An 18,816-nucleotide genomic window follows, 5' to 3' on the forward strand; every position below is an offset into this window, starting at 1 on the left:
GTCTTGTGCTGTGAGAAAATTCCTCTGATTATAACACCGATAGAGTTGAAATAATCTCTGTTACACTGAAGAAACAGCTGCTATATAGTTTAAAAGAAAATTCTGGGTACAACAGCCTGAAAGTTCAGACATGGACTTGCTCTGTTTAATCTAAAGAAAATAGAAAAAGAAAGTGCAGTGATAATAAGTGGCATGTTAATGTCACCAGCATTATGTTGCACAATCAGATGTTAGCCCGTGGTATTGTTATTAGCCTGGTGTTCTGCATTTCCAAGCTGGATAAAACTGTTGACTTCTGGGATGCTTCCAGAGATCCACTGAAAGGGATTTTAGGAAACAAGTTAATACAAGATATTTTGATTGCCTGAAATATTCTAAAATACCCACTCAGCCTCAGCTGTAACAAAACAAAAAATGCACCATGGTCTTGTAGGTGTAATAGTCTTGTACAGATCTTGTAATTCAAAATACCAAGGATATGCAAAATATTTGTGGCAGGTAAATCAGTGGTCCTGTTCTTTTTCAAACAGATCAGGTGCCTCTTTTTCTTGTAGCAGAGCATTGTCACATCCTTTGATGAGGCTTACTGAATTTTTCTGGTCTTTACTAGCTCTATAGGCAGAATGTTAATCATTGTACTCACCATTAAGCTCTGCTCTGATAAGGAATAACACTGAAAATCCAAGTTACAAGCTAAGTAGCTCTAGGTATTTCTTACAGCATAAATATGTCTGATATTAATCCGATTTCAGTAATAATCTTTGCTCCAATTGTGATATTTTTCATTTATTCTTTGCCACTGAAAATGATGTAATATTTCGGTTTCTAGACGCCATTAATACAAGGAAGATTTGCCTTGCAGAACAAGGGAAGTGAAGAACAGACATGACCAGCCATAAAAAGAAAGTTAAACTTTTTTGATCAACCACTGCATATAATGTTTTACATTTTTTTCTCCAGTATTTGAAGTTAGCTAAAAATATGAAAAAAAAAACAAAACCAAAAAAGGTATTGCATGAACTATCCTTGTGAAAATAAATGAGGAAGTGCTGAAAGCATATCATATGTGGTATCAAGTATCATGTTTTAAAAGCAGCAATTTTTATGGCCCCCAGCACTGTAATACTGGCTGTTAATCCTCAGGAATGCCTGGTTGTGTGTTGATGAGAGTGTAATAGTTTAATCATCTCTCAGTGTTAGGAGTTCATGTTGTAGTTTCACAGATCATGAAATGTGTCTGTTTAAGATACGAGCACATTATCTTCTATTTTGCAGAAGGCATTATGTAACCATGTTAATTTTATCTCTGTCTCTGTTTTACCTGTATTATGGTTCTCATTAGCATGATCATACAGGGCACAGGGATAGTCAAAGATGATATTTATTACAAAGAGAAAAAGAAGAATTTTCTTATTCAAAATGCTTTTGCATTGCTCATTAAGGAGTATAAGCCCTCCTTATCACTTCTAAACACTGCATCCGATTAGTTGTTAGCTGTAGAGCTTATTATCATTGTGCAAAGGACAGCAAATTGACAATGTTTCTTAAAAAGTTATTACAGCAATAAGAAAACTAAAAAGGCATCTTCTGAGTATATTCTCTCCTCAGAGATTTAAGTTTATTTTTGGCTTCATGAAACTGAGTTTAAGTAGATATACCAGTGTCACAGAAGAACAGAAAGGAAATGAGAAGTGAGCAATTAAAACAGGTAGTCAGGAATGTGGCTTACGGATCTGATGCTCCCTAGGTGTGTAAGTATACTCCTCTGCAGTCGCTAGAGCTTGACTGATTTATACAAACTGCAGATCTCTCCTTTGTCAAATGACATACTTTATGACAGTTCAGTTAACCTTATTTCCTTTTTTTTTTTTTCCTTACTGCCAGTTTGCCAGTTTGTTAAATTTGTAAATGCACTCTTTAGGCTTGAAAGACTTTACCAAACCAATTGGTCTGCGTCCCCTTTAGACAAGCCAGACATAACCCTTTCCCATAGCATCTGTGCAAGACTTGAAGAAAACGAGGACTCAGAAGTGTAGTATGAGAAGACAAAGACATAACTGTCACTTGGGAAGGAGAAAACAAGGATCAGTTTTTCCCAGACTGTAATGAGACTCATGGAGATACTTATTAATCAATTTATGAAACACTCTTATTATTTCCAATTATTAAAATTCAAACCCAGAAACATATACTTATTTTTTTTGGACAGAGAATAAAACCCAACTTCTTAGACAAAATTAGGGAAGGGGAAAAGTAAAATATAAGATGGTCTGAATACTTGATAAACAGTTCCTTTCCCCAGTTCCTTAATTTATACCAGGGACAGCAGAGGGCAGCAGTGCAGTCCTCAAGGAAAGAATAGTGTAGTGGACAACTTCCTTTTCCCAAAAAAGAAGTCAGGAGAAACTAAATAACACATTTCCAGGAAGCTCATAGATGATGTTTTAAAACCACTTTATTAAATATAAAAATAATCATCTTTGACCCTTGATCTTCATTTTTTTTTTACATTCCAAAAGGCCTTTCAATGCCTTTTGTCTTCTGATGAATATTCATCCACCACAGGAAATACTATGCCAAAATAGGCTGTTCAATTTCATGGCTTCTTGTCTTTCAGGATATGGATGAGGTACATTCTATCTTATTTAAGAAAGATCTTTCTTCTCCACCCATAAAACATTTTCCCCAATCAACTCTCTCTGAGGAAACCCGAATTACAGCAATGTTAAATACTACGATTATCTCTAGTTTTAAGAGTGAGGCTACTTCAGTCAGTTGGATCACTTCATTCACATAGTCTGCTGAAGTGTAAACCACCCAAAAGGAGCATCTGGCAGGGTAAAAACCAAACTGTGGAATGAGTGACTGCAGGAGCGAGATGAAGCAAAAACTGATTGGAAAGGATAGGAGGATAGCAGAGGGCAGGAGGACAGACAGGAAAATGTACTGATATATGAAAACAAGAAAGGAAAGGGATAAATATATGCATTCAAGTGTGCTACTCATTTTCTCATTTCCCCCCAGTAAACAGAACCCTTTTAAATGGAATTTCGTTTAGGTTCAAAACTTAGAAATAAACTTGTAAATTATCCTACTTATGCAAATAGACTCAATGATTAAGAAGATTCTGTTTATAGGATTCAGTTTATGCAACTTATGTGGATTGAGCTACCACAACAAATCACAAAGCATAGTATGTTCACAATAACAGTGATCTTGTGATTTAGGAGCTCCTTTATATCACTTTAGAGGTGAGGACAAGAGTCAAAAAGAAGATATAGCAGACATTTTTAAAGTGTTAAACTACCTTAAAATGCTTTGAAAGACTCCATTTCAATTCTAAATACTTTTGAAAGTCTGATTCTTAATGACTGTCTCAGGTGAAATAACATGCCTTAAAGGGAGCTGGCCTGTAAAATCACATTTACTTGCTTTTTGTAAGTATTAGAATGTACTCCTTTTAAGGCACTTTCTTATCTCCTCCAAATAAGTCAATATATGTTGATTTTTAAATGCCTATTTATTTTCAGATTCTAGATTTGATGGTAAGAGACTGATTCTTAATCTTCATATTACTCAGGCAAAAAAATTTTGACAGTGCTTGTATTTGTTTTACCATCAATTAAAAAATATCTAAATATTGTCTTTTGCTGGTTTTATTCTAATATTACTACTAAAAATGTCGTTATCTATCTTTAAAAGAATTAAAATTTTAAATTCTAAAATTGCAAAAGTTCAAAATTAAAAAAATAGCTCAAGAAAAAATGAATTAGAAGTTAACCATAGCTATAGAACTAAAGACTTTTTTTTTTTTTTAGATGAATTCAAATTATTTATGAAAAGGCTGCCCATGAATTATTTCCTGAACACATCTACTGTAATGCATTTGTGGACAATGGATTCTAACTTTCAACGTCGCTATGAACAACTAGAAAACAGTATGAAGCAACTCTTCCTCAAGGCACAGAAAACTGTTCACAAGCTCTTTGGTCTTAGTAAGAGATGTCATAAACAGCCACTCATCCGCATGCCAAGGCAGAGGTAAGAACGCTTATGAAAACCTTAGAAACTCAAACTGCTGTTTTGATACTAAAATCTCCTTAAGGATATAGATATGGGAATGTGTGCAGCATATGGAACATTCACAGTATGCAATCTTTATATTTGTAGGAGTTGAACCTTCCCAGCTTTCAATATTGCTTCATTCATGTTTTCCTAAATATGGTGGGAAAGGTCAAAATAAAACCTGATTTGTATATGAGTGTTATGTGAGACAACTTTAAAATAAATCCGGTGTACAGATTCATCCCATTTGGTCTGCCTCTGTATTACAGAACCATGTTTTCAATGAAAGGTGGCCAACTGTAACAGTGCCACGTAATTGCATACTGAATACTGAATACCTACTCTGAAACAAGCACAGCTATTTTGAGAACTTTACAGTTACAGTATATACTACATACTATTGATTTCTTGTCTCATTTGTCAGATGTGAATGCAATTTAAAAGGACACATAAGGAAAGAAAATAGAAGTGGTTTAGTCCTTCCTAGAAACAGAAAGATTCTGAAAGCTAGCTAGCCCAATCTATATTAACATAAAGTGATTATAGTTGATTGCTGGTTGAAAATTGCTTTATTGAAATTAGTGGAATGACACTAGAATATATTTTAATGAATGAGTTTTTAAGAAGTTATTCTTCTAACCACAAGCATTGTGGGCCTAGTCAGTGAATCCTGCATTTAGCATGTACTTCTGTCAATTTATCAATTTATCTATATTTTATCTATATCTGGAACTGCAAAGGGTACTTTACTCTCCCCTGCTTTCAGCTCTCCTTTTGCAAGCTAAGGCTCCATCAATTCTTCTTTGCCTTTTGGTGGCACTTAGTGAACCCTTCCATCTTCCTTTCAGAAGGAGACAGCTGTTATGGCTCTTGTGCCCTCTTTTTTCATGCTTTGTTTTCTGATCTGTTAGCTGAAAAAAAAAAAAAAAGATACATTTTTCATTTGGGTGGTCATTTCATAATTAGAAAACACTCCACTAAGAAAAATTATATAATCACTGCAGTATTTCAAAATTTTGTCCTGTGTTTCTTGGACATGGCTTAAATGAGAGATAATTCAACATGAAAGACTTCAGCCGGAACTGTTTTAAAAAAATGCAAGAAACACAATCCAAATTAACATCATTTTTCCCCTACCAAAATTTAATATAATCAGATCTTCCAAAATTACCACTATAAGGTTTTGGGACAATCTTTAGTTGCTATCTGAAGTGGCAATGATAGAATCCTAATGAATAGAGGTATAAAAAGCAAAGATGAGTTGATGGAAATGATTGATCAAAGCACATCTCTCTTGTTTTCTGAAGGATACACTTCTTTTAACAAATAAACTTGTAAGATGTAGTGGTGCACAAAAAAGATGTCAACAGGCTGGATAAGGTGCAGAAAATGGCCACAAAAGATGACCAAAGGACTGTGAAACCTGCCGTATGAAGAAAGGCTGACAGAACAGGGTTTGTTCAGCCTACAGAAAAGAAGGTTTAGGGAAGACCTTACCACCATGTTCCTTTTTACAAGGAGTCACATGGAAAAGACAAGAGATAATGGGTACAGGTTACTCCCTAGAAGGACATGAGTTAAAATGTTTGCAATGAGAACAAGCAGCCAAGGAAGTGTTGGAACTTTGTACAATTTTAAGATCGGGTGGACAGAGTACTGTCTAGATTGTGCTTTTGCCAAGAAAGGTTGGGCTAGATGACCCTTCAACCTGGTATTCTATGATGCTATCATTTTATGAAAAGTTTTACTAGCAATGAGTTTGCCTGTTTTACAGGGAGCTGTACTAAACTTTCATTACAGCTTGATTTTGCAATACATCTCTAACTTAGGAATGTCATGACTTAGTTTTAAGGTAAATATGTCCCATTTTAGTGACTGCCCTAAATTTCTCTCTAGTCACTACAGAGAGAGATTGGACATATGATGACATAATGATGATCAATAGATGGCTTAAAGATCAGTGCTAAAGGCAAGTTTGGGAATACTTAGCCTGTAGAATGCATTAGCTGAAATAGAACATTTCTTATGGATAAATTTTCTTCTTACATGAAGGTTTTTACAGCTAATAAGAAGAGCTTTAAACTGAGAAGTGAGGGGAAAGTTCAACAGATACTGGTTTAATTTCTAAACCTTGTTAAAAAAAATTAAAATCTGATAGATATAGGAATGGATACAGGAAAGGAATCTCAGTGGTGATGAGATATAGTGAGAAGAAAGGAAACACAAGTATTGATAGAATAGTATCCAGGTACTTCTCATGATAGCAGTATACCTAATCCAAACAAGGTACTGATATTTTTTGGTACAGAACTGCTAACAGGTAAGCATGAAATGAGTACTGGGTTATGCAATAGGGAATGAATACCTGAGTAATGCAATGGAGAAACATGAATTATTGCTCAGGTTGTAAACCCAGACATTTCAGCAGAAAGTGAATGGAATGAGAAAACCAACAAGTACTAAAATTATTATGTTTAAGGGAAGATGGAAATAAAAGCAAAAATCACAGATTCGTGTGCTAATGATATTCTAGGCGCCAAAGAAATGAGAAAGGGGAATTGGAACAGAATGTAACCCTTTCCAAAGGCTTTCCAAAGAACTCCTTCAGATCAGTGTTTGAGCTCTGCTATTGATAGCTAAGGGCAAATTTTATTATGGAAAGAGGAATTAGACCGAGTTAATGGAGATATAAATACTATTTTAAATTGTATTTTATAGGCACTTGTCTTTTCAGATACAGATTAAAGAGCCAGTGCTTCAGGTTTTACTAAAGGTCATGATGCTGGCAGTTAGTAAAAACAAAGTAATTGTGCTAATGTTTAATTTTACATTGTATTTCACAAGGCAGTAGAAGGTATATACAAAGGATTTGTAAAGGAATGTTGAAAATGACAGCTAGTTTTCTCTTTCATGAAGTTGGGAGGTTTGTCCTTAAGGTTTAATGTAATTCATTAAAACTGTCTGTAAGCCTGAGTTTTATAGAGATTTAACTATGTAGTATGCCAGAAACAATTTTCACACTTGAAGGAGCTCCTACATATGGTCAAGGTTATAAATAATTAAGGAAAATACCTGTCTCTTTTTTCTAGACTCAAAATTTTGTTACTGAGTATGAAACCAATTGTTGTTTGATTGTTTTTAAATGAGATTCAGTTAATCAGTTAGACAGAATTGCTTGCAATTTCTTCCATATTTCTCAAAGAACCAAGTCACTTAATAATCATAAAGCAAAATTACATTTATATTTCGATTTTCTATTCCTTGAACCAAAGTACCATTGAATCCTCTCCTAACATCATTGTTCATAGTAGAAAAAAGTCAATTGGCATGTGAGTTAAAGAAACTACATTCCTGTGTCTCGTTTTAAACACAGCTTATATTCTTCAGCTAGAATAATGTATAAATAGTTTGCTTTCAGTCTGCACTAGCAGTCAGAACAATGTCTTATTTACTGCAGCACTTTTCTATACACTGAGGATGGGAACAGTATTACTATTTTTATTTTATCCTGTTCATTGCAAATCTTTTCAAGTTCCAGATGTTCTTTCCAGATTTTAAGGTTTCTTTCATTAACATGAAACAAACTGTTGTTCCTTTTCCTGAAAGTCAAATCATGCCAAGAAACATGAAAAGTCTGTAGATTTCCATTATAAACTGTTATAGTACTTCTGAGTGTAACATTTAAAAATAATCTGAATTTTAAAATTAAACCTGAGTTAATCAATACATTTTCTGTAATCAGTGAAGTTTTTACTGGTTGAGTTCAAAGAAAAATACTGACTGAAAATTCAAAATCAACAAGGAGCACAGAAATTGCTATGGCAATAATCTGTTCCCATGCTGCATATAGGGGTGGAACGATAAACCATTCAATGTCAAGATATAAAGAGACAAACAAGAGAAAAAAAAAGCAGTCTGAGAAAGAAACTTGATTGTCGTGGAGTAAGCTACCAAGTGAGCTGTTGCCTCCATGAATTAATTTGAGGCTCTGCAGCTTCAAAAGGCTCAAGTGATTATTAATAATATGTTCTCACTGCATTGACACGTCAACCTTAAAAACTTGCAGTATCATATACTCACTCATTGTGTTTGCTTGGCCAGAGCCCACCACGTGCAGCAATTGTTACTCCACTAGATGGCCAGCTCTTGCTGCAGTTTTTATATAGGAAGGTTATTGAAAAACTGCTGGTGCCACAATACATTTTGCTTTGCCAGAATAGGTAGGTGTTGAAAAAATGTATATAAGAGGGTTGTTGAAACGGTCCTAGAAGCACAAGATATTTTGTTTTATAGGAATTGGGGTAAAGCCATATATATACTGTACCTCATCATGCATATTTCTGTAGTAGGACCATAAGGTGTAAGGAAAAATTGTTGATCTTTGGAAGCAGTTTGTGTATTATATCTGTGGGTCTAGTAAATCTGCTTTGAGGAAAAGACTGGCATAGTCATTAAGTTAGTCCAAGTTCTTGATTCCAGCAGCCTCTTTCTCAAATGAAGTGAAAATGTGATCTATTCCAAGCAGCAAAGGGCAGTCTTTCTCACAGTTTAGACTGAGCATTGTGACTCTCACCTGCTCTGAAAGGTGATATCTGTGTGTGCATTATTTCACGTTAAGATTACCTTTGGATTGAATCTTCGAATTTGTCAAAGACAAAATAAGTAGTGGGAATAAAGAAATACTGATTTTACTGTATTCAGGTGTCCATATAGGACATCGTAACTCACACATGGCAGTGGGAAGAGGTAAAGCAGCAAAGAAAGTTGTGGTTATAAATTTGGCATTGTGTTATGGAAAGTGAAATTTGTTCTTGTTTCTGTTTTGGCTAACACAACAGTAAGATTTCTTTTCAAACATAATGGTTATATGCTTAGAAGCTGAAAATCACAGAAACAGAAGACCTGATCCTACCCATGAACTGCTGACAGTGAAACACCTGTCACAAACTTGAGCTGAAGATAAGCAGGCACTTTCATCCACCCAAATTATGGACCCAAAATGAGAAAACTGGAGTATCTATGCATAAGAGCACAAAAGAAATATAAATTGAGTTGCAGAGGAGAATTTTCACTTTCCCAAATATTTTTCTGTAAGAATGGCAATGATTTCCTGTGATAGGATTTAATATCCAAACACTACTGAAAAGCATTGAAGGCAGGGAACAACTTTCATTTCTTAATTTGGAATTGTCAGGTTAGCACCTGTTTTCATTCTTTTCTGTGTCATTCGAGTTAGTTCCTGGACTAATGCTGTCCAATTGAGTGAATGTACCCAGTACAGTGCGTTGCTGCATGTATGAATCTTATTTATATCACTTCATAATGAAAAAGTGTCACTTGAGGTCAAACTTAACCAGCACAATTTGTGACTTAATAAAGACATAAACAAAAATGTTAAAATGAGAAAAATAATGTAAAGCAATAGTAAGTTGCCAACAATAAGTTGCCTTTGGAAAAAAGAAAATGGAAAAAAGTTATACCTTCTTTAGCATAATACCGAAACAAAAGTCTGGTGCAACAAACTGCAACTGAAGATTATGAGCAACTCAGGTAAATAAAAATTTTAATCTTCAAAGACCAAGGTACAACACTTGTACACAAAACCATGTAATCTTAAATAAAATATCAGTGTTTGAATTTTTAAAAAGAATGTATATTTAATATTGCCATGTTATTTACAGTGAAGATGTTGGTTATACTAATAGTCTAGCCACTTTTTTAAAGGTTCTTATTCTGGTAATGCAAGATGAAGGCAAATACAGACAAAACTACTTAATAACTTTTAAAACATGCTTTAATGAACATATAAAAATCCATCTTTCTGAAAGGAAACCCATTCTCAGCAGCCTTACGTTTGAAGAATGTCCTTATCTTCATGAAGGATTTTCTTTAAAAAAACATACTCTGGAGATAATGTAGACCTAGATGTTCATTACCAGAGGCAGTGAATGGCTGCATTACTCAGAAAAGTTGCAGAAAGAATTCTGGTTTGTTCTGGAATTTCCCACAGAATGCACCACAGTCAGGAGGAAGAACCATGAATTTGCTTTTTCTTGTTTTAATCTTCTTTCTGAATTTCGCAGAGAAAAAGAATTCACATCCCCTAGGAGCACAACAGGGACTGAATACTATAAAAACATTTCAGAGAAGGGACTTGTATCTTAGTCTTCTCTTCAGTCCATAAACAGGAAAAAAATTTAAGATCTCTCACTTTTTTATGTATCTGTAACACAGTCCATCAGAGTACTGGGGCCTTGAAACCTGTTTTCTTTAGAATGCTTCAGAATGAAATACTCCAGAAAAGATAGTTTAGATAAATCCCATGCCCTCAGGATGTTACACAGATTTGGTTTCTTACATCTCAGAGTTGGTTATCAGCTGATTTAGATTGTTTTGCTATAATTGAATAATGAGCACTAAATTAGTAAGCCATAAAATCTTCCACCAAGGAAGCCACTAAGTTCAACACATGGAAGTTGCACAGTACAACTCAAAGATAACTTTTTTCTTATCAAAACACACCTGTGGCATTAGATGCAAGGGAAAAAAATCTATACATCTCTTGGCAGACTGCTAGAATAAAGGTGAATAGTGAGTTTAGATGAAGACTGTGTTATGGAAAGACAGCATAAAACAACAAAAGCTCAGCTGAATGGACTGTGTCTAATGTATATGATGCTTCCAAACAAGTAATATTCTGTCTGGTTTTAGAACATCTTATTTTAAAAGAGTATAAAGTATCATAGAGATGTTTCTAAAAAAAAAAAAAAATACAAGAAAAATATACTTGGATTGCACATTATTTTTATTATAAAAAAAAATACCAGAAAATGTCTTGATCTGCTTCAATTAAGATATTGCATGAGTGATTTAAAAATGAATTTGCAAGTTTCAATGTAAAGAAATGCCTCTCTATTTGATCTGACATGCCAGGTGCACATCCGAAAGCTGCATGCCACAGAAAAGGAAAGGGATAAGATGAAAGTACGTGAGATAAAAGGAAGGTCATTTTGGCAGTGGTTGCTCTACTAAACTGAATAATAAGTCTGCACCTTTTCTCCAAGGAAATAAAATGATCTGCTTTGAGGTGACACCTTTAATTGGACTGGGGATTAGAGCTATTTAAAACTAACGTGACAGACATAAAAATATGATATACAGGCCTGCAAATAATAGGTCTGGTAACAACGACAAGCTAAGATAAACTCTTGTATATATCTGTGTTTTCACACCTATTTTTAATTTCTGCATATACATAGGGTAGAATGCTCCTAGCATCTGTCCTTGTAATATGTTTTCTCTCAAGGAGATTTGGTTTCCTAATCTTGCAGCAATTTATTACATACTCCTAAGGGACTGTTGTTGATTACATGCTATACATGAAAATTTTTCCAGCCTCCCCACAACTCTACATTTGATTCTTTTTTATGAACAGCAACACTGGAACAAAGTAATTTCAGTGTATCATGAGGTGCTGTGAAACTAGCAGACAGGTTATATTGATGTCACAGGGCAGGAGTATGCCTGCTGCCATGCTCTGGAAAGTACTGTATGTGCAGTATATAGAATGAAGTCACATCTTCCATAATGTTTTGTCCTTTTAAACTATAGACTACTTATCAGTGCAACTGTATCCTAATTGTGGTTCTTTAACAATCATATTTAACATTTTGAAACATGATGCAAACTGTTGAAAAGATTATCTTAGCAGGAATCATGTGACATGAAAGTATTATATAGTATTATATGATATTAATTTAATATTGTGCAGTGTTGCATTACACCTTGTTCTGACACTTGCAATACTAAAATCTGATTACTCAGTCACTATTATTAAGAGTACTGTTGCACTGGAAAACAGTGTATACTTTAAAAGGACAAAACATTGGCATGAAATGCGACTTCATTCCACATATTGCCCATATATACTATATAATACTGCTGCATATTCAGACAACACTGCAAAGGAGACAGTATTGAGAAGTGCAACAACAGAAGATGACTCAAGGAAATAATTTCACTCAAGAAGAATGACTACTTTAAAGTCCATCTCTTTCTTGTGGGCTCTCTTATAAGAGTAACAAGCTGATAGAAACAACATATTCCTTTGGAAGATCAATTTCCACTACACAATCTGGTTCTGAAAAGTGGAAAATTGGCCTCAATTTCCTTTTCTTCTACATGAAATAGTACCTAAAAGATGCCTTTTTTTTCTTTTGATCTGCTAATCTTCATTTCTCTACAAATTGCCTCTGTCCCTTCCACCTTCCAAAACCCCTCGTTTCCAACACAGCTGCCCAAACTCCATTTTATTTTTTTTTTCCCCCCAGGCAAATTTTGTAATGAATTTGGTGTTATGAGTACTGGAACCTGAAAATTTGAAGGCAATAAAACACAAGTAGCTTAAAATAGCATTTTATTTTAAATAGCCATGGGGCATCAAAATAGAAAAGTGCACATTAAGAAAAAGATGCAGTAGGATTTTGGCTGTTAAAATACTGTATTCAACACATTCAGTCCCCAGCGCAGATCTACAATACTAAGGAGCTTGCTTTTGGCCTTTTCGTTTTACTGTGACCAAACTGTTGTAAAGGACCTTCCCTCGGGCCAAATTTATAGGTATCTTAGTTGTGTATCCACATGAATCACTTGTAGAAACAACATCAGAGCCAACACTGCGGTGACTCACAAGGCTTGCAAGCCTACACTTTAAAATAATTACTTTACATGTGGATAGATCCTGGCACACATTTCTGAGCTTGGCATCTTCTGTTTGCTCCTAGCCTGATCTGTCTTTGTTGTCATGACATGTGACATGATGGCCGTCATGTGACAAGATACCTTCAAGCATCATGATAATGTACACCACAAATGCATCTGGAGGTCAGAGAAGGACACTACAATGAGATATTGCATCTTGGAGCACCCAGGGCTTCAGGCTACCCCCAAATCCAGAAGTTGCAATAACTTCCAGATTTCAGCTGTATCATAAAAGCATATTTGAACATTGATTTCTCTGATGCAGAAGAGTCTAAAATGTACCATAAGGACATATCTTTTATCATCTATGAGTTATAAGGAAAACAGAAGAAAACTAAGAATGAATGATCCTTGAAAGTTAGTCTCCGGCATCAGACTTCCTCTGTGGAGTCACCAAGGTCTCTGTCTCTGTGCCCACTATAGTACAACAGGGCTGACAATAGGCTGACAATATCACATCTCCCTTGCTGTCTTTTGTCTATTGTATTTCTTTGAAGCAATACACAGACTGTCTCTCAGTATGTGTTTGTACTGCACATGTCACAGTGCGGCCCCATTCTCAGCTCAGGCTGGGATGAATTGCTGTAACATAAATGTTTTTCTGGTCTGTCCTATGTAAGGTAAAAACCTATCTCCTCTGTGGAAAGCTGGTATTAACACAAAGCACAGGAAAGCTTTGAAATGAATGCAGAATAAAAGGGAAGATAAAGGTTGGACTAATGGGGGGTAGGAGGATATTGCCGTACATGTCCATATTTCAGGCAAAATGTTTCATCGCTCTGACGCCTCATTTTGACAAAGAGGTTTCTGCTTGTCAGGTGATGTATGACAGCACTCTGAAAAAAAAAAACAACTTCTCAGGCTCTGAATCAGGAAAAATTCTGAATTAAACAAGTCAAAGAACTATGAGATATTTGACATAGATATGGACACATACAAGCATCTTGTGTTTCTCATCTGTGTTAAGTCATATGCAGTTTATCAGCTTGCTCAGAAGGTGAGATACTAGCTTTCCGAGGGGACAACAGATGCCAGACATTAGCTGTGATGACCTGAGACACGAACCTGAAGGTTAAAGACACATAATATCTTTGTCTTCATGTAAATTTGAAGATTGGATGGTTTCAGTCTTGCAGATGGTAGGTTTTCAAGCTTTAAAAAAAAAAAAAAAAGCTTTGAAAAGTACTGCATCTAAATTGTTTGTCTTGTCTCATGTTTACTTTTTGTTACCTTAAAATAAATCACAGAATAATAAAATCATGGAATGGTTTGGGTTGGAAGGGGCCTTAAAGATCATTTAGTTCCATCCCCCTGTCATGGTCAGGGACACCTTCCACTACACCAGGATGCTCAAAGTCCCATCCAACTTGGCCTTGAACACTGCGAGGGATGGGGCAGCCACAATTTCTCTGGCCAACCTGTGCCAGTGTCTCATCACCCTTGTGTGGAGAATAGTGAAGAACTTTTTCCTAATATCTAATCTAAATCTCCCCTCTGTCAGCTCACAGCCATTTCTCCTTGTCCTGTTACTACATGTCCTTGTAAAAAGTTCCTCTCTAGCTTTCTTGTAGGCCCCATAAAGTACTGGAAAACTGTTTTGAGTTCTCCCCTCTGCTCACAGCAATAAATCCTTTGCTTTCAACATGCAGAATGCACCAGTCCCACTGTGTCTTAAGTACTTCCAAATTACATAGTTCTGGAAATAAATTTCCTATTTGATCAAAATGCACGGATATGATGATGAAAAAGACTTATTCAGAGTTTGATATCTCTGTTTCATACTATGCCATTCTTCCATTTTCAACACAAAGAAATACCTCTCATGTATCAGCTTCCAGGTTATTCAAAGTTAGTCATTCTCTCTTATTTACTGTCTGCCTTTTATAAACCAAAAATATATTCATATTTGGTGCAGTATGTACTCCATCTTTTCTTATGTGCTCTTGATAAGAGCAAAATAAATGACTAGAAAGAATAAGGTGTATACTGAAAGGTAAAGGGTAGGGAGACATTTAATTTTTCTGATATTGAGCTGCTAGATAAGAATTCAGTTTGTGAATAATTGCTATGGATGCTGTCAAAGGCAAAATGTATGGGAACAGTAGTAAAAAAATATATGCAACTATATTTAATTTTCTCAGAAAAATTATATTTTCAAATTAATAATTTAATACTTGCATTTTGCGCATTTAACTATGTACAAATTGGTGAAGACAATGTACAGTTCATTTACCCCAAAGGATACCAAGTAACAAACTCAACGTCTCTACTGACAGTTCCCTCCCTTTGGCTTTCTCCCTTCCTGCCTTCCCCAGTTTCTAAATAAATTGAGCACTTCAGAGAGGTGCCACACATACAGCCCTCTGATGTGCTCCCAGACAGACAGGATATGTAGCAGGCCCAGGCTTGCCTTGTCTTGCCAACATGCTTCAGCTTTCTCTGGGAGCAATCATAGCAAGTTCATGATAAATAATAAAATCCATAGTGTTTTATTCCTTGGTTTCTTGGCTGAGAGCATCAACAAGGTCGCCAGTTGTGGTGGTGACATGTGCTGTGTGGACAGATGTCACCCAGGGAAAAGCTTTATTGTTGAGGCATTCACCTCATATTTTCTGTTGTCAGAACATTTACATTCCCAACAGATTTTTTTATGAACTTAATGTAGCTCAAGGGCTGCACTCAGAGACCCCAGCAAACACTAACTCCAGAGTTTTCAGTTCAGCTTATGTCTGGTATGTGGCAGTATCTAGTAAGGTATAACCTTGTTTCTTATATGACTATATACAACTTGGATATTTCTTCTATCACAAAAGATATTCCAAATATTTCATAAGCAGCAGATTATTAGATAATCCTAGAGTTAGAAAAAATTCATGACTGGGTTCTGATACCCTTATTCAGATTGACCAAGGTTTTTGTACCTAAAATAGGATCATTTGTTTTCAGCCTGCTTACCAAACAAGAGAGCAGAAAATTTAAGAGTGACAGAAGTTGCCCATTAGAAATAGTAATTTTCATTGCAATCATTAACTGCCATGGGTGATTATAGCCTGTGAAGAACACATTATCGTACTGATGCATAAACTTACATCATTAATTTTATATAACTCTTGAAATTAAAAAAATGCAATTGTTTATATTGAGACTTTCCATAAAACTTATTGCACAAAAGGCATCTACCTACATCTGTGTAATCCTTTCCTAGCCATTTCCTGGTATTTACATTCTTTTAGAAAAGTGTCATACATGTACCACAGAGACAAGTACAAACCACCTGTGTCATCAGTAACATTACTCAAAAAAAAAACAACTTAGTGTCTTTTCTTCCAGGCAGGATATAGAAAAGCATCAGGCTGAGAGAATGTAAATGAAGTTTATTTCACCAGCAATGGAAGGAGATCTGGGCCTGAAAGCAATATATGAAATGAAAAAAAATGTTGCCTTTCTATCAAGTTTTCTTCTACATTCACAGTTTGACCAGTATTTTGGAGTTTAAAGTTCGTCTCCATATCCTACAGCTGCATAACGACCAATGACAAACAGAAAGTTAAATGGCTTAGACATCTGATCAGGGGACTGGAGCACCTCCCATATGAAGATAGGCTGAGAAAGTTGGGGCTGTTCAGCCTGGAGAAGAGCAGGCTTCATGGAGACCTCATAGCAGTTTTCCAGTATCTGAAGGGGGGCTATAGGGATGCTGGAGAGGGACTCTTCATTAGGGACTGTAGTGATAAGACAAGGGGTAACGGGTTAAAACTTAAACAGGGGAAGTTTAGATTGGATATAAGGAGGAAATTCTTTCCTGTTAGGGTGGTGAGGCACTGGAATAGGTTGCCCAGGGAGGTTGTGAATGCTCCATCCCTGTCAGTGTTCACGGCCAGGTTGGAGAGAGCCTTGGGTGATATGGTTTAGTGTGGGGTGTCCCTGCCCATGGCAGGGGGCTTGGAACTAGATGATCTTAAGGTCCTTTCCAACCCTAACTATTCTATGATTCTATGATCTGTGCTCTATGGCTTCAACACACACCTCACTGGAGGAAATGACAGGAAGGTTCTTTTATTCACAGGATGATGTGGAAATACAAATCACATATGGGGATCTCACCTAATATATTTCAAATGGCTTGAGGACAAATGCTGATTTAAAACATACAAAGTTTACCCACGTATTGTGTGCTTTTTTGAACTCTAAGGCATATTAAAAAGATACAATCAGTATTATAGTTTAAAACTGACGATCACAGATCATTAAAAAAAAAAATCCCGAAGTAGCAGATGATACAGCACAGCTGCGGAAGGTATTAATTCCAATTAATTTGTCAGGAAATTATACCAGTCATTGTATTATCAGTTTTCTAGACACCCATATATGGAACCACAGATGATAAGTATAAAATACAAGGACTTATTAAAGTATTGAAGGAGCAGAAATAATAAAAATTGTTGGCATTCCAAACAGAAGGTGACATTTGTTAATTTTCTAGCATAGTTTTATTTTATTATCTTTGACAAATGATGACTTTTTGTCAAGATATTAAAGATGAACCCAACCAAACTAAACCCTTCACTGAATTCTATCCAGAATCACCGTTTCTGTATTTATTTTTTAATAATAAATGAATTTATTAAAATTCAAGAAATTATAAAAATAAATGCAATCTTTAGAGAAAGTCAAGTTTTTCTCCCCCATTCTGAAGCTGATGTCATATCTGCTGCAAAATTTATATTTTCCAGGTTTTAGTGAAAGAGAAAACCAGAGGTTTTTATTTTTTATTTTCCTTTATTTATTTGATTTTCTGGTCATTCAGATTCTTAGGTGAATAGTACCTGTTCTATCCATATAACAGGAATGTCGTGGTTTAAGCCCAGACTGTAACTCAGAACCATGCAGCCGTTCACTCACATCCCAGCCTCTTCCTCCCCCTGCTCCCAGAGGGATGGGGAGGAAAATCAAAAGAATGTGACTCCCACAGGTTGAGATAAGAACAGCTCAGTAACTAAGGTATAACACAAACCACTGCTGCTACCACCAATAATCATAATGATAAGGGAAATAACAAGGGAAGAGAATACAACTGCTCACCACCCACTGACTGACACCCAGCCCAACCCGAACAGCTATCTAGTGGTTCTGGGTAACTGCCCCCAGTTTATATAGTGGGCATGACGTGCTGTGGTCAGGTGTCCTGTCTCTGCTTCTTCCTGGCTTCTTGTGCCCTTCCTCACAGGCAGAGCATGAGACTAAAAGTCCTTGATTGGAGTAAATAGTACTTACCAACAGCTAAAACACTGGTGTGTTGTCAATGTGGTTCTCAGGCTAAAGTCAAAAAACACAGCACTGCACCATCTACTAAGAAGGAGAAAAATTACTGCTACTGCTGAACCCAGGACACAGGAATTGCTTCAATATGCATTAAAGCTTCTCCTCATTACATAAAACTGCAGCAAATATCAGGATTTGTTGCATCAATTAAAATTAATCTATTTGTGTTAAAAAAATAAGAAATTAACTTTTCAAAATACATACCCTTCTAAAAAACAGCAATTAGAAATCTCTTTCAATATTGCTCAGACTGTGTTAATTATATTTCCTAAGACTCTCCTTTATTTTAAACAGTGATATTTCGAATAGAATCTGAAATCAGGATCATCATTAACTTTTCATTATTTTTATTTTTTTTTAATCTTCCAAAGTTAAGAAACTTTTAATTGATAGCTGAGAGGAAATTCTAGAATTGACCGTAAAAGAATCGAAAGACATCATGCCCTTGAAACTGTGAATATATTATTCTACACATTTTTGGACAAAGTTGCATTAATTTTGGAGAAAAAAAATGGAACAATAACTGATGATTTTTTTAATGCAAGTTGAAAGCTTACCATCTGTGTAGATTGCTTCATTAGTGTATTACCTGCAGAAAGTACTACTGGTTTAGGTAATACCTGGAGTGATGGCTAAGGTACAGTACAAATATAAATGAGATAGTTGGCA

The 18,816-nt window shown here is 35.6% G+C and overlaps 1 protein-coding gene across 2 annotated transcripts in view; it reads left to right on the top strand.

The window, feature by feature from the left end:
* Positions 1-18,816, top strand: part of BRINP3 (BMP/retinoic acid inducible neural specific 3) — a 204,478-nt gene that overhangs the window by 158,133 nt on the left and 27,529 nt on the right. For both annotated transcript variants that reach the window (XM_061345337.1, XM_061345338.1), the window contains one exon: positions 3,819-4,041. In XM_061345337.1, coding sequence (XP_061201321.1) covers positions 3,819-4,041 — 223 coding nt within the window. The remainder of the gene's footprint in view (positions 1-3,818; positions 4,042-18,816) is intronic.

This window comes from Neopsephotus bourkii, unplaced genomic scaffold (assembly GCF_033783945.1).
Source record: "Neopsephotus bourkii isolate Nb327-2 ecotype Australia unplaced genomic scaffold, CSIRO-AGI_Nbou_v1 NB_234, whole genome shotgun sequence".
In the NCBI taxonomy this organism is placed as follows: Eukaryota; Metazoa; Chordata; class Aves; order Psittaciformes; family Psittacidae; genus Neopsephotus; species Neopsephotus bourkii.